We start from the raw sequence: 13,124 nt of genomic DNA on the forward strand, positions 1-13,124 counted from the left end.
TACAGATCTGTTCATTCTCTGATCCAGCTGCAGTTTTCTCTTTCTGAAAAATTTTTTTTTTTCCCTCTCAGAAACATTCAGAGAGAGCAAACCAGTCCATGGTTGAACTCACAGTTTGAACTCGGTGCAGTAACAAGCTGCAGCCTCAGGCCACAGAGCTGAATGGAGTGACAGTAAGGTGAGGAAGAGTGGTATCAGATGAACACATGAAAGAGGGAGGTCTCTGGATTTAAGGCCTTTTTTTGTTTTTGGGCGTTCAAAGGAGACAGCTGTCGACTGCACAAGGCCCGGCTCTATTCATGTGGGGGGACCGCAGACAGAGACCACGCCAACATACACACACACACTTCAAAGGAAGATGTGTGTGCACATGTGTGTGTATATGTAACTCGGAGCTTCTCCCAACAGATTCACACTGTTATTAACATCATTTCTTTATTCAAGTAATCAGAACAGCACATAACCTAATGTCAGCCATGTATACAGAAGTACTTGAGAATGCTCACTCTATTAAAGGTGTTGTAGCTTCTAGCATGCAGATAGACCTCACACAGGAACAGTCCAACATTTAGGGAGATACCCTTGTTTGTTGTTTTTCTCAGTGAGTGTCTTACTTACATGTCATCTTGTTCACTTATCACAGGATTTTAAAATCTGTTTCACCACTGAAACGACGGTATTTCTTGATGAACAACTATTTAGTTGTCCAGCACCTGTTGGCAGCTCTTAAAGGCCAGGGTATGCTCAAAAGGAACCAGTTCGTGCAAAGTCACGTCAGACCATGTGTACAGGTAAAAGTGTTCTGAATGGCAACATTCAAAGGCAGGTTGAAAAGCTTATTGTCATAGAGAGGGGTGAGGTCTACGCAATGAACCAAACAAATGTGGACAATGCTTGACAATCTTTCGTTGAAGGTATTCATTGTGTTGGACTGTTTGTGCACACAAAGAGTGATGGAAGTAGTTGTGTGAACAATAAATCAATTTTTTAAAAAAAGCTTGAGAGAAGTTCAAACTCTTTCAACCCACTCACCCCCAGAAGACCTGACCATCGCTGCATAAAGTGGACATGATTGTATTTTCCTAAAGTGACAAAAACTGCACTTTACAGCTTAACCTTATTCCAACCTCCAGAGGGTGGTGTGCTTCATTTGAAGCACACTGAGGCCTTAAATCTACAGTCGGTGGTGACAGGCAGATTGAACTAACTGTAGGTGAAGCTCTCACCTCACTTTGAACAAACTCATTTATCGGTCACTCAGACCAGCAACAACTTTTTTTCAGTGGTGGTGACATTCATAAATGTTGAAATGGCTCTGGGGCGGTTTAGCTCAGTTGGTAGAGCAGCCCATGTACAAAGGCTCAGTCCTTACTGCAGAAGCTCAGGGTTTGAATCTGACCTGTGACTCTTTCCCGCATGTCATTCCCCATCTCTCTCTCCCTGCATTTCCTGTCACTCCTCATATGTCTTTATCAAAAAAAATAAAAAAGCTTCAAAAGACCACAAAAAAAAAAACATTGAAATGGATCTGAAACCATATTGTCTCATTTTGCACTTTTGTTTCTACATGTTCAACAATATGCAGCCTGTAAATGCTGCAGTTGAAGCTGTGACAATATCGATTATTTCTCATAGGCCTATTTCCCCCTGTTAAGCCAAACAGGGATAAAGTTTTTTATTTTTTTATTTTTGGTCTTTTCAAGCTTTATTTCTGATAGAGACAGCTAAAGAGTGACAGGAAATGTGGGGAGAGATGAGGAATGACATGGAGGAAAGAGCCACAGGTCGGATTCGAACCCTGGGCTTCTGCAGCAAGGACTGAGCCTTTGTACATGGGGCGGCTGCTCTACCAACTGAGTTAAATACCACTCCAAACAGGGATCAAGTTGATATCAGGGATGTAGAAGAATTGACTCAGTTGCATCAGTGATGTCAGAAAACAGATAAACTAGCAAAGTCCAACTTTTATAGTTACACAATTAATAATTGTAATATTACATCAGTCATGCCTCTAAGGATTTTGTGAAGAGGATCCAAACATTACACTGGTTTAATGGTTTTTAATGGCAATAATATCAGTATAAGTGTATAAGTGTACAGATCTCATATTTAGGATATATTTGGGATTTCTTTTTTTTTTCATAATAATGGTTAAAACGACCAGGTGCACAGGAAATCCGTGTCTGATACCAAAAGTCAAATCTGTTTCTGTTTTGCCTGAAGCGACTTTTTTTTTTTTTTTTGCCGTCTGAGCTGTATCGTCACTGCAATAACGTCAGTTGATATTTGCATCAGAGGCAAATCAGTCAGCCTGTATGAGTGGGAGAAGTGACGTGTCCACCAGCAGGGCTGTAGTTACTAAGCTATATGTTTTGAAGTATAAGTAGCGAGATGTCTTTCTAAACCAGTGTTTCCAGTGTTTGTTTGTGTAATTCAGCACTAACAGTAACTCTTTTCATTTCATGCACTTGTATTTCACGGCTTGTATTGATCATACTCCTTTAAAGTAGAATGATTAGCCACAAGAATGGTGGAACTGTAGTATGTAATACAACTGTAAAACAACATGTAATTCACTTTCTACACGTCACAGTACAGTAAGAGCATCAGTAAGCATTAGGCCTACTGTACTTGTTGCTGAAATTCAGTTTGGAAAATCCTCCAGTGATGGGTCAAACTCCTCTACTTCCAAAGACATCACTTGTATTTTCCTATGCAAATAACTTTGCATTCACTGAGCGGATGCAGTACCAGCTGCAGGAGACAAGGCTGCTCTGTCATGCTCAGGTCTCTTCCTGACCTCTTTTGTCCAAATCAAACCATGATGCAAAACTGGCTTTAGCATCAGTCATAACTAAGACACATTTGTCTTCTACAATTTGTACATTCTAAACCGACAGAGACGACCAGCATCAGGTGACCAACAGCAGCAGGACTGCTTTAAAATGTTTTTTTTGTTTTTTTATGTGAACCAAAAGTGAAATCTTGACATTATCTCACGGTTTCCAAACAACTTAACAGGTTGGACTTTAAATCCCAACAGTTTATTTCTATTTAAGTTTGTTAATCCCGGAAGAAAGGGTACCACATGTTATATAGATGTCATCAGGCCTTAATTAACTTGCTTCTCATATATTTTACCCATCTGCTGTGGTGGGTCCCTCTACATATGGGCTGTATTATCCTATAGGAAACGTAATGACCACCTTCTTAACAAATCCGCAGCAACAGAGGCACTCTGGGCCGAGGCAACAGCAGGTTGACTACAATGAGAGCAGGATGGAGGGGGTGGAGGGCGAGGGGGCTTGGGGGGGTTCGCAAGTTGTGGCATGGGTGAGCTATTGAAGTGTTAAGCAGGAACACAAAGGTGGGGCTGGTCTGCAGGGAGTTAAAAGAAGGGTATGCATGAAAACATGGCTGTTCAGGTGACTTATTGTCACACTGGAGCTGTTGAATAAAAGTAATAATGAAGCTGGAATATACACAAAGATCAACTGGATGCTGGTATATCGTGATCAAAAACACCTCAGACCAGAATTACACTATACCCACGTACCCAGAGAGTTGAGCTGAGCTTGGCTAATATTGCATCAGTGGGAATCCCATCGTAGCAACCAGGTGCCTGCAGCCAGCCTGGGAGGATGGAGAGAGCAGGGAGATGGAGAAAAACAACGTGCTTACCGTACATCCCACCTCCCGAATCTAAACAGCACAAAAGGTCCTGTTTCATCATTAAACTAATGCACATGTACTTTCTGTTATAGTAGCGGTGCTCTGATTGGGATGAAGGTAGAACAAAGCACCCTAAACCTGGGTGTCGTCAATCATTAACCAATGACAAAGAATTGACTGTGGCTGCCGACAAAGCAGGAAGACGAGGCGAGAAAGGTTAAGATTAACTGAAAGTCATAAACAACACTCTCTTTTGGCAGTGTGCAGGTTCCTTATAACAAATGTATTCACTCACAGTCATGAGATCGCAGATAAGTCCTATTTTTACTCTAATGTTTCAGGTGAAGGGGTGGCTGTATCCTCCTGTCTACATGTTGAAGTGCCCCTGTGGAAGACACTAAACCCCAAATTGCTACAAAAGTTTCTTTGAAAGAAACAAGTATTCTAAATTAATGTAATATAAAGTCGGCTATTGGTGCTGATGGTTGACAGATTGTGGGACTTTACACATTACAAGGTGCGTTCCTGTACTAATATTTTGGTATCATATTTATTTCTATTGTATCCATGAACCCCTTTTGGTTTTTATGTTGTAGCTGTGGCTCCACTCTAAAGTTAAATTGAAGGCAGGATGTGACAGTCATGTGCTGTGTTAAAGGGGCGCTCCTGCAATTTTGCATTGCACTTGAATAGTGTTGGGAAATGTAAGAGACAGATTTAAAAAGAAAGGTTAAAATCAAAGGAGACATCCTGACCCTTAGTGCTTAGTATGGACCCACATCATGGAATTCAGCAGCATTTTTCATTAAACCCTGGTTAAATCCCTCTTTTTAACCCCCTACTTCAGCTCAGTTTAGATTGCAGGTTTTTTTTTTTTTAGATATATAAAAAGCCTAAAAAAATATAACCCTAATGACATCATCAGGGTTGTTTTGACTTTAGAAAACCTTTCAGAGTCTCAGAAGACATTATACTACTGTTCACAGGCTGTGTAGTACTACTAGTGTTACAAATATTCATGTGTCAAATTGAAGCGGCCTAATAATAAATGGCACAGTACCAATCCTGCATCTCAAAAAATCTCTGGCCTCAGTATCAGTTGCCATGCAAGATATTTTGAGCAGAGCAGTAGAAAAACCTCAATGATATAATGAAGTAGTTGAACAGAAATTTTAATTTGATTTAAACAAGCCTTTATCATGATGTGATAAATGTAGTGGAATACACAACTGATGCACATAATTCTCTCACAGTTTGGCTTGAAGCTGTTGTTTGTGTGTCCTTTTTAAGGTCAGTGTTTTCATCGGTCTGGTCTGACTGTAAAATTCATGCTCGAAAGAAAAAAAAAACTTCTATCTTTTATCAACATCTGTTCTTTCCCCCTCAGACTAGCTGCTGTAAGATGAAACTCGAGGACCCTGTGAGGAACTCTCACCTGCTGCATCCACAAAACAATGGCAACCATCTCCCCTCCACCTATCCAAACTACTCAGTTTCAAGACACAAACCACATCAGCAAATCCTCAGCAACTGTTTAACTGCTGGTGATTTTTTTGTTCATATTTCAAATGAAAAGCAACTGATGCAGCGCAACTTGTTGATGCAACAACAGGTGTATAGTGACAGTGTAAACAAAGCCACCTCATCTTGAATGGCTGGTTTCTTCCTGCTGCAGGGGAGTCAATTCACCAAACAAGCCAAAGGAAAGGAAAAGTCCCGGTGTCTTATGGTATTTTCCACCAAAACATCTAAACCTGACAACTGTATAAAGACCAGAGGACAAAAAAGGGGCAAAGATATTATTTTGTGTTAAAACCAGAGGAGTACGTGTGGATTCACTCAGGGTACCACACCTTAACAAACAGTGGATTCTCAGGAGATCATGAATCCAGCGACAGCTTTGTGGCAGTAAGTCTTAAGCACTGGACACATTTACATGTATTAACCAAATTAAATCAATACTAACATTATTAATTACTTTTGCCTTTTTATAAAACATTCATTATAAATGTTCTCCTGTTTTTTTGTTTTTTGTTTTGTGTGTGTGTGTGTGTGTGTGTGTGTGTGTGTGTGTGTGTGTGTGTGTGTGTGTGTGTGTGTGGAATGACTGTAATAACTGTAGTGCTATAAAATAAATAATATTTCCTTCTCTTATTTTTTTTTTTATCGTGGATTAGTACGCATTTACAACTATTTACAGCAACAGGGCTGCAACATGTTCCCAGTGCAACAATAGAGCTCTGTGGCACAGAGGGATAAGGTATATCAGGCTTTAGCTACACAGACACTTGTTGGTATGATCACTGGTTGGTTTTGGTGTTTTCATGGGATTCATTGACAACATCAATATAATAAGAGCAAAAGAACAAAACATACACCATACAAACGAACAATGTATAACCAATACAGTAAACACGACCCTGCTCTTTAGACATTATAGCTATAAAAGACATAACCTAGACAGACATGAGGCACACACAAAACGTAAAACACTTTGTCTGTGAACTTCTGTCTGTATTCATCAGACATAGAAAACAAATTAGGATATTCTGCAGTCATTGTATATATATATATATATATATATAAAAATCTAATGTTGTGTTATAATGGACAATGGAACAAAAGGAATAGTTTCCTACAAAAACAGAGAGTTTTCTGTTAAATGTTGAGACTGTCCTCCAATTATGAACAGTCAAACATACAGTGTCAAAGGCAGCAGTAAGATCCAACAGCTTTTAAAAGCTCTGTTCAGGTGTCATTCAGACAAAAATGAACACTGGACTGGTGAGAATATTCAGACACAGAGCAGATTAAAGTCAGCTGCTAATAATAATGAGCAGATTTGGGCCACAGTTTTAAAAAGTGCTACTAGTGGGGTACAGGAGATTTTTGTATGGCTAAGTGTACTGATAAGATGTTATTATGGTGTAGGAGACAGTTGGCTGAGTGAACTGAGTGGAAGTACAGGTCAACTAGTCACATACTGTACTTTTTAAAGAGGAAATGAGGCAAACCTGAAACAAAAACCCAGGTTTGTACATTGATTGTTAATCAGTAAGTTACTAAATTTTCAGCATCTGGGTGAGACATGTCAAACCTCTAAACTAAACGATTTCCCCTTATTGTCTTTACAACCATGTTGGAGTTTTTTTTTTCAGAAAGAAAACAGGAACAGGTCACAGAACACCAACAGACAGTTAACCCCCCTACAAACTGTTTATACAACGTCTAATCTGTAATATCTTTAACTTTCAACGTCCTGTAGAGAAGTCTCTTCCTTGTTGAGTCAGGAACCAGTGGATTTCTGTAAAATTATAGGAACATAAACTTGAATGCCGCATGTGTGCCCGTGAACAGTCTGTGTTTATATTTTAAATAAATGCTCATTTATGACCAATGCCAATAACATAACATAAAGCCTCTTTTTAACCCAATACATCCCAGGTTAATAATATGAAGCTACAGCTAGAATCAGTAGACTGAACATTTTGATTTAGTTTTAGTCATTGTCTTTCGACTTAAATACATTTAGTCATTTTTTTAGTCCTTTTGTCCAATTCTGGTTGATTAATACAGATTTTACACATTTAGTCGACTCATTTTAATTAATGGGTTTAGTAAAGTGTAAGAAAAGAGTTCTGATTGTATCTCTAAATGCACCTCTCTAACATTTTTCTCTCATTTTTATTAATATGAGGAAAATTTTAGTTTTAATAAGTAAAAAAAAAATGTAAATCTTCATAAATCGGCTCATCTAAAGCTCTTAAATGAACATCTATTTTCATCAAGCAAGTCGGGTACAAGAGCTAAATGCCCCCCTAATCAAAGTGATACAAGAGATTGAATATTAGCTGCAAAAAGCAAGCTGCACTGTTCAAAGGTCACAACATCCATGTGCTCTGAAACATGTTATATGTTGTTTGTTTAATCCATACGTAAACTGGTGTGACAGGTTGTGTGTATTGTACTGTGCGTGTATTATATGTCTTGACACAGTGACTTCCTCAAGCCTACTTGGTTGCTTTGCTCATGAAAGCTTGTTTGGTTCTGTGCTGAGCTAAGCAAAGCAGCTGCTGGTTGCAGCTTCGTATTCAATGTACAGACGTTACAGTGGCATCAGTTTTCTCATCTAACGTGCAGCAAGAAAGCAAAGCATATTTCCCTACATGATTAAACCTTTATTTCAAACAGGTCTTTGTGGATCAGTCTCCCTAATCTGTCTTAACACATCAAAGACCTGACTGAACTGCTGACCTGAAGTGACCTTATTCATCCTAACCCACATATTCAGATAAAGACCACCTCATCTTCAACACTTAGTTACTTTTTCCAGTTTCAAACCCTTCTTTGTCCAGTGCCTGCTATCAGCTGAGTGTGATTTCAGCACCAACAGGGTTTACATGTGAATTCATGCCGAGAAGGACCAGATCAGAGGATCATCCTGAAGACAAACTATTTGACGCAGTGATAGGACAGCAGTTAAATGCTGATACCAGATTACAAAGAAAATACTGAGGAAAACTGAGCCAGTGAGTTTTGACAGCAGAGGAAGCTTCAGCAGGCAGAAAGCTCAGGGAGCAGTTCTGTGAGCAAGTGTGCCCCCTGTAGGAGACGCTGATGTTCTCCTCTCTTTACCTGTCGGAAATCACTTCCAGCTTTACATTCAGTCAGCTAAACAAAGTAACATAGATATATAAATCATAATGTGTGAGTGTGTGTCGGGTGTAAGTATAAAATGGACAGAACAAAAATATTTTAAGGATACTGATTAAAGGTGGTGACCTCCATAGATATGTGTGTTGATGTGTGAATGTGGTCAGTTGGTTTGATCTGTTGGTCAGCTACATCATAACCAGTGAGGTTACACAACAGGAAACAATACTTTGATTTTACATGTACCACTAGATGGCGGCCTCGTCACATCGTGTCCGCACAAGCTCTGCTCCTCTGACACACAAGGTGGACAAAATAATAGACCCATGTTAACAGCAAACACTACTTTTATGAAGCTTATAACTCATGTTTTTGTAGATTGAATCAGAAAGGAGCTGATTAAATTACTATAAATACTATATATAAATGTTGTTCTGTTAGATTGCATTTTGATGTGTTATGACAGAAAGATCATAGATAATAAAAATAAACTACCACACAGAGTTCATAAGACAATAAAGAAGAGCAGTTATTAACAGTTATATATGACAGAAGGTCAAAGGTGATAAATATGAATATGTAAAATATACTATAAATACTGAAAAAGGTTCACAATACATTATATAGATATGCATAAATTCTTAATATATAGAGGACTTTTTTCTAAACTGATCTGAAATAATTCAGTAATTAGGAATGTCATTTGATTTCTGAAACAAAACAGTTTGACTCCAGATGTGATCAATTTGACAATCCTGTAAAATTCCTGTTTCACCAACACTTCTCCTTGTACTAAGATTTGCATGTCATTGTGACAGGACACTTGGATTTCATGTCATATCTCAGAGGTTGATATGAAAACTTACAGGCTGTATGCATACAGGTTATTTTTACATAAACATAGAAGAAGAAAAGACATTTGTTGTGGATTGTTGTGGCATTGCGGGTAGTCCGCATGTTCAAAGCTGTCACCCTGTCCTCAGAGAGGACGTCACAGCTAAAGCGCTGAGTCATATGCCAAAGCCATCTGAGCCGTAAGACAATTAGGACTAAGAAGTGGCACACAACAGCATTTAACTGGAGACACTGCACAGGTACCCAAGAGTCTAAATGGGTTACAGCAAACACAAGCTGCTCGCCTGTTGTTTACCTGAACTGAGGAGAAAATCAAGTGGGCGGATGATGATGTGAAATAGGTTAAGAAATGTTTTTCCAATTCAACAAGATCTTCAATATTCATTTTAATGCTCCTGTCAATTAAGAAAATTTTTATTTAACATTTTATTTCACTGGAGTCAGTAGAGTTCGACTAAAAGAGTTTGATTTTATAAAAACTTAAAAGGTGCAGCGTTTTTAATTTGATCAAATTAACCTGTTGATTTTGGGAACTCAATTAAGACTCAACGTCTTCCATAAATAAGGCTGATATACTGTACAGTTATTACAGGATTCTTCACTGCATTTAAGATTTTGTGCAGAATCAAGAAGAACGCCCTCTTCCTGGGAGACTTGGTGGAAGAAGTAAAAAAAAAAGATCTAACACATTTATCGTCTTCATGTAGGGGCTGACACTGAGAATAAAGACACAATACTGATGAGACAGAAGCTAATGAAACATTTTCACCATAGTGTCAATTGTTTACAGTAGTTCTCTGCTGAAATATGACATTTCTGAAAGATGTTCAGCTGTCATCATCATCTCAGAACATCCTGAAAAGAATCCAAATAATTCAAAAGCGTCTACAGGAAGTCCTTAGAAAACAGTTCCATATTTATTGCAAAATATTTTTGTACAGAATACAACTGAAAAAACATCAACAGAGGAGGAATGGACAGTAAGGCCAACATCAGAACTCCAAGAGCTGAACTGTACAAACACCAAGAGTAACATTTGCTGCTTTAATAGTGTTTTTATACATAAATTGTTTCCCGCCCTCACAGCCACCTCCTTAAAGGGGAGAGAAAAAGAAAGAACTCAAACATCTTTCTAAAACATTATTGCCTTGGCCTGTAAACCCATCAACTTAGGACACCAATGGACAATCCTTAAAATGTCGAAATTTCTGTAAGAAACTTGTCCCTTGATTGATAATGTCTCATAAAATATAAATATATATACTTGTAAAAAGCTCCAAACAATACGGGACTGATAATATTTTCCAAGTGAGTGTTGCATCACTTATCATCGAGAACATGAGGAGGTTCAGAGCATTACAGCTAAAGTTAGGAGGCTAACACTATTAGCTCAACTTCTAAAACCAGTAACTGAGTGTGCTGAGATAATACTTCTGATTTTGAACTAAAGAAAATGTTTGTAACGTTTAAAGTTTGCTTTTAGTTTACTTCACACTGCTGGAATAATTGAACCCTCGCTTGAGCTCGGAGGGGTTTAGCATAGTGCGCCTAGATAAATTCGGGCGTGCATGCCCATGCACATCCTCATGCGATTTGGCACTGATGTAAAAGTTCTTTCCTCAAAGTAAACCTTGTGGTATACGCGTCTCAGTCTCTCCAGCTCCTTCTCTTCGATCTGTTTTTTTTTTCTTTACACACAATAAAAGGCAGAGTGAGACAGGATACATTTTTTCACCCCCCGACATTCAAATGTACATCTTTAACATTGGCTCTCCCAAAATTTGGGATCTAATGAAGACAAATAAAACCCTCCTTTCTCTGGAAGCTTATTATAGAAAATAAAAATTAAATAAAATTTTAAATAGATACGTTTTTTTTTTTCTCATATGCATAAGCCCTTCAAGAAAACACACTAAAACATTAGAGAGGATGAAGATGATGTACAATCTACAACTCCAGAGGGGAAAAGTTTTTTTTTCTTTTCTTCTGACACGACTCGACTAGGAGGGTAGACGTGAAACGAGAGGTTCAAAACAAACATGTTATGTTTTTGCCCTTCTGATTCTATATCTTACAATACATCTGGTGGATAAATAACAAAACACAAGTATCCTCCTTTAGACTGTGAACCCGCTGCTCGTTAGGGGTCTCTACACCAGTCAGATGACAGACAGACTGTGGTCTTCAGACACAAACAGGCAGACCAACACAATGCTTTCTGTCCGAACACAGAGATAAAGCCAACTGGTGCTTCTGGGATGCTTTATGGATTTTTTTTTGTGTGTGTGTGTGTATTTTGGAAGGAAAAATGTCAGCTTTGTTGCAGAAACTCTTCTGCAAACATTCGTTTCACTAATGAGAATGACATTTTGAAGGTTAAGAAAGTGAACTGAGTCGTTCTTCTGCAATGTTGAGTCACTACGCACAGCTTCGTGACCATTTTCTTTCAGTGACTGTCCACAAGAATGATCCGATACACTGTAGCTCTGTCATGGTGGGTGTGGACGAGGTGGGGGGCGGCTGTTTAACCTTTTATGGATATCACAAGTGCTATCAATGATTTGATACCCTGAGTAGAGGACATAGGCTTGGGGTGAATTTCAGTAGAAACAAAAACGTTTTTGCCAAGCAAACACAAACTAACAAAAAAAAAAAAGGACATTATTAAGTAATACCACCTTTCACACATAAATAAAAATCTGTACTTATCGGTACATTAAAAACCACAAATGTAACCAGAGAGAAATAAAACAACAACAACGACAAATCACCCATGACAACACAGTCATTTTCAGCTTTACAATATGCATATATTCATGCATATATAGTGTGTATTTCCCCTTGCATACAGGCGAGTGGTTGGGGACTATATAGAGAGCCTTTAGTTATACCAACTCTCTCTGCAGAGACTAACACTGATTATTAAGAGATTGGTACAGATGAGAGCAAACATAATTCACAGGACAGGCTGAGGGGCGAGAAGACGGGGAGGAGGGGGGAGTGGGACTGATTCTGCACAGCCTTGTAAACAGAGGAGGCCAGACAGCCAGAGAGGATGATGGGTAACAGACATCCACTTAAAGCAGCAAAGATAGGACAGATTACAGGCGGCTGGGCGGGAGTGAAGGAAAAGAAGAGAAGAGGTGGGGGAACTTTTTCTTCCAGATTACCAATCAGAGTACTCAAAGCGGCAGCACCATCTCACAACTTTCGCCTCCGTCTGCTTCCCGTCAAGCTCGGCGGAACGTTAGTTCTGACGCTGGAAATTAAGTTAAAGTTATTGACGTGTTCCTGCTCAAGAGGGAAAACTAGTGAAAATGTAACAAACAGTGGACTTGATGTAACACAGCGTCTTACAGTAAAGCAAACTATGGGCTGAGTGAGTATTTTATAATTGTGGAGGGGGGGAAGGTGGTGAGCAGGAGGGTGTGATGGGCAGATATAGGTCACTGGGTCTTCAAAAGGTAACAGCTGACCCCCCCCTCCTCCTACCCACGCTATTCTCCAGCCCCCTCCAACATCCTCTTTGGGTCGTTAAGAGCCTGAGAGGACAGAGAAGCTCAGACGAATAACTGGATCCGCTCGCGGATGGTCTGCCGGCAGATCGGGCAGGTCTTGAGCGCGGCGCTGCAGTCGATGCAGGAGGCGTGTCCGCACTGGAAGACCAGCTTGATGTGGTTGTCGATGCAGATGGGGCAGGTGATTCGCTCCTCCATCTGGCGGTAGCGAGACTGCAGCTGCTCCAGCAGGTTGTGCTGCTCCGAGTTCTCGGTGCCGGGGCTGCAGTCCACTTCTGTTTGGTCTGCGGGGATGATAATAGTTTTTTTTTTGTTTTTTTTAATGATGTTAATAGAAACAAAGTCACATTTATGTGCTACTGGTTAAAAGATAACAAAGATGTGTATATATCCAACAGCTGTCAGACTCTTTAACACCAGCAGGAT

General features: G+C 39.4%; 1 protein-coding gene across 4 annotated transcripts in view; it reads right to left on the reverse strand.

Annotated features, from left to right (window-relative positions):
- Positions 1–10,074: 10,074 nt before the first annotated feature.
- Positions 10,075–13,124, reverse strand: part of mib2 (MIB E3 ubiquitin protein ligase 2) — a 41,318-nt gene continuing 38,268 nt past the window's right edge. For all 4 annotated transcript variants that reach the window (XM_027288391.1, XM_027288392.1, XM_010741150.3 and 1 more), the window contains exon 19: positions 10,075–12,982. In XM_027288391.1, the coding sequence (XP_027144192.1) occupies positions 12,741–12,982 (242 nt within the window). In that variant the 3' untranslated portion in view covers positions 10,075–12,740. The remainder of the gene's footprint in view (positions 12,983–13,124) is intronic.

The sequence above is a fragment of the Larimichthys crocea genome, chromosome XV (assembly GCF_000972845.2).
Source record: "Larimichthys crocea isolate SSNF chromosome XV, L_crocea_2.0, whole genome shotgun sequence".
NCBI lineage: Eukaryota > Metazoa > Chordata > Actinopteri > Sciaenidae > Larimichthys > Larimichthys crocea.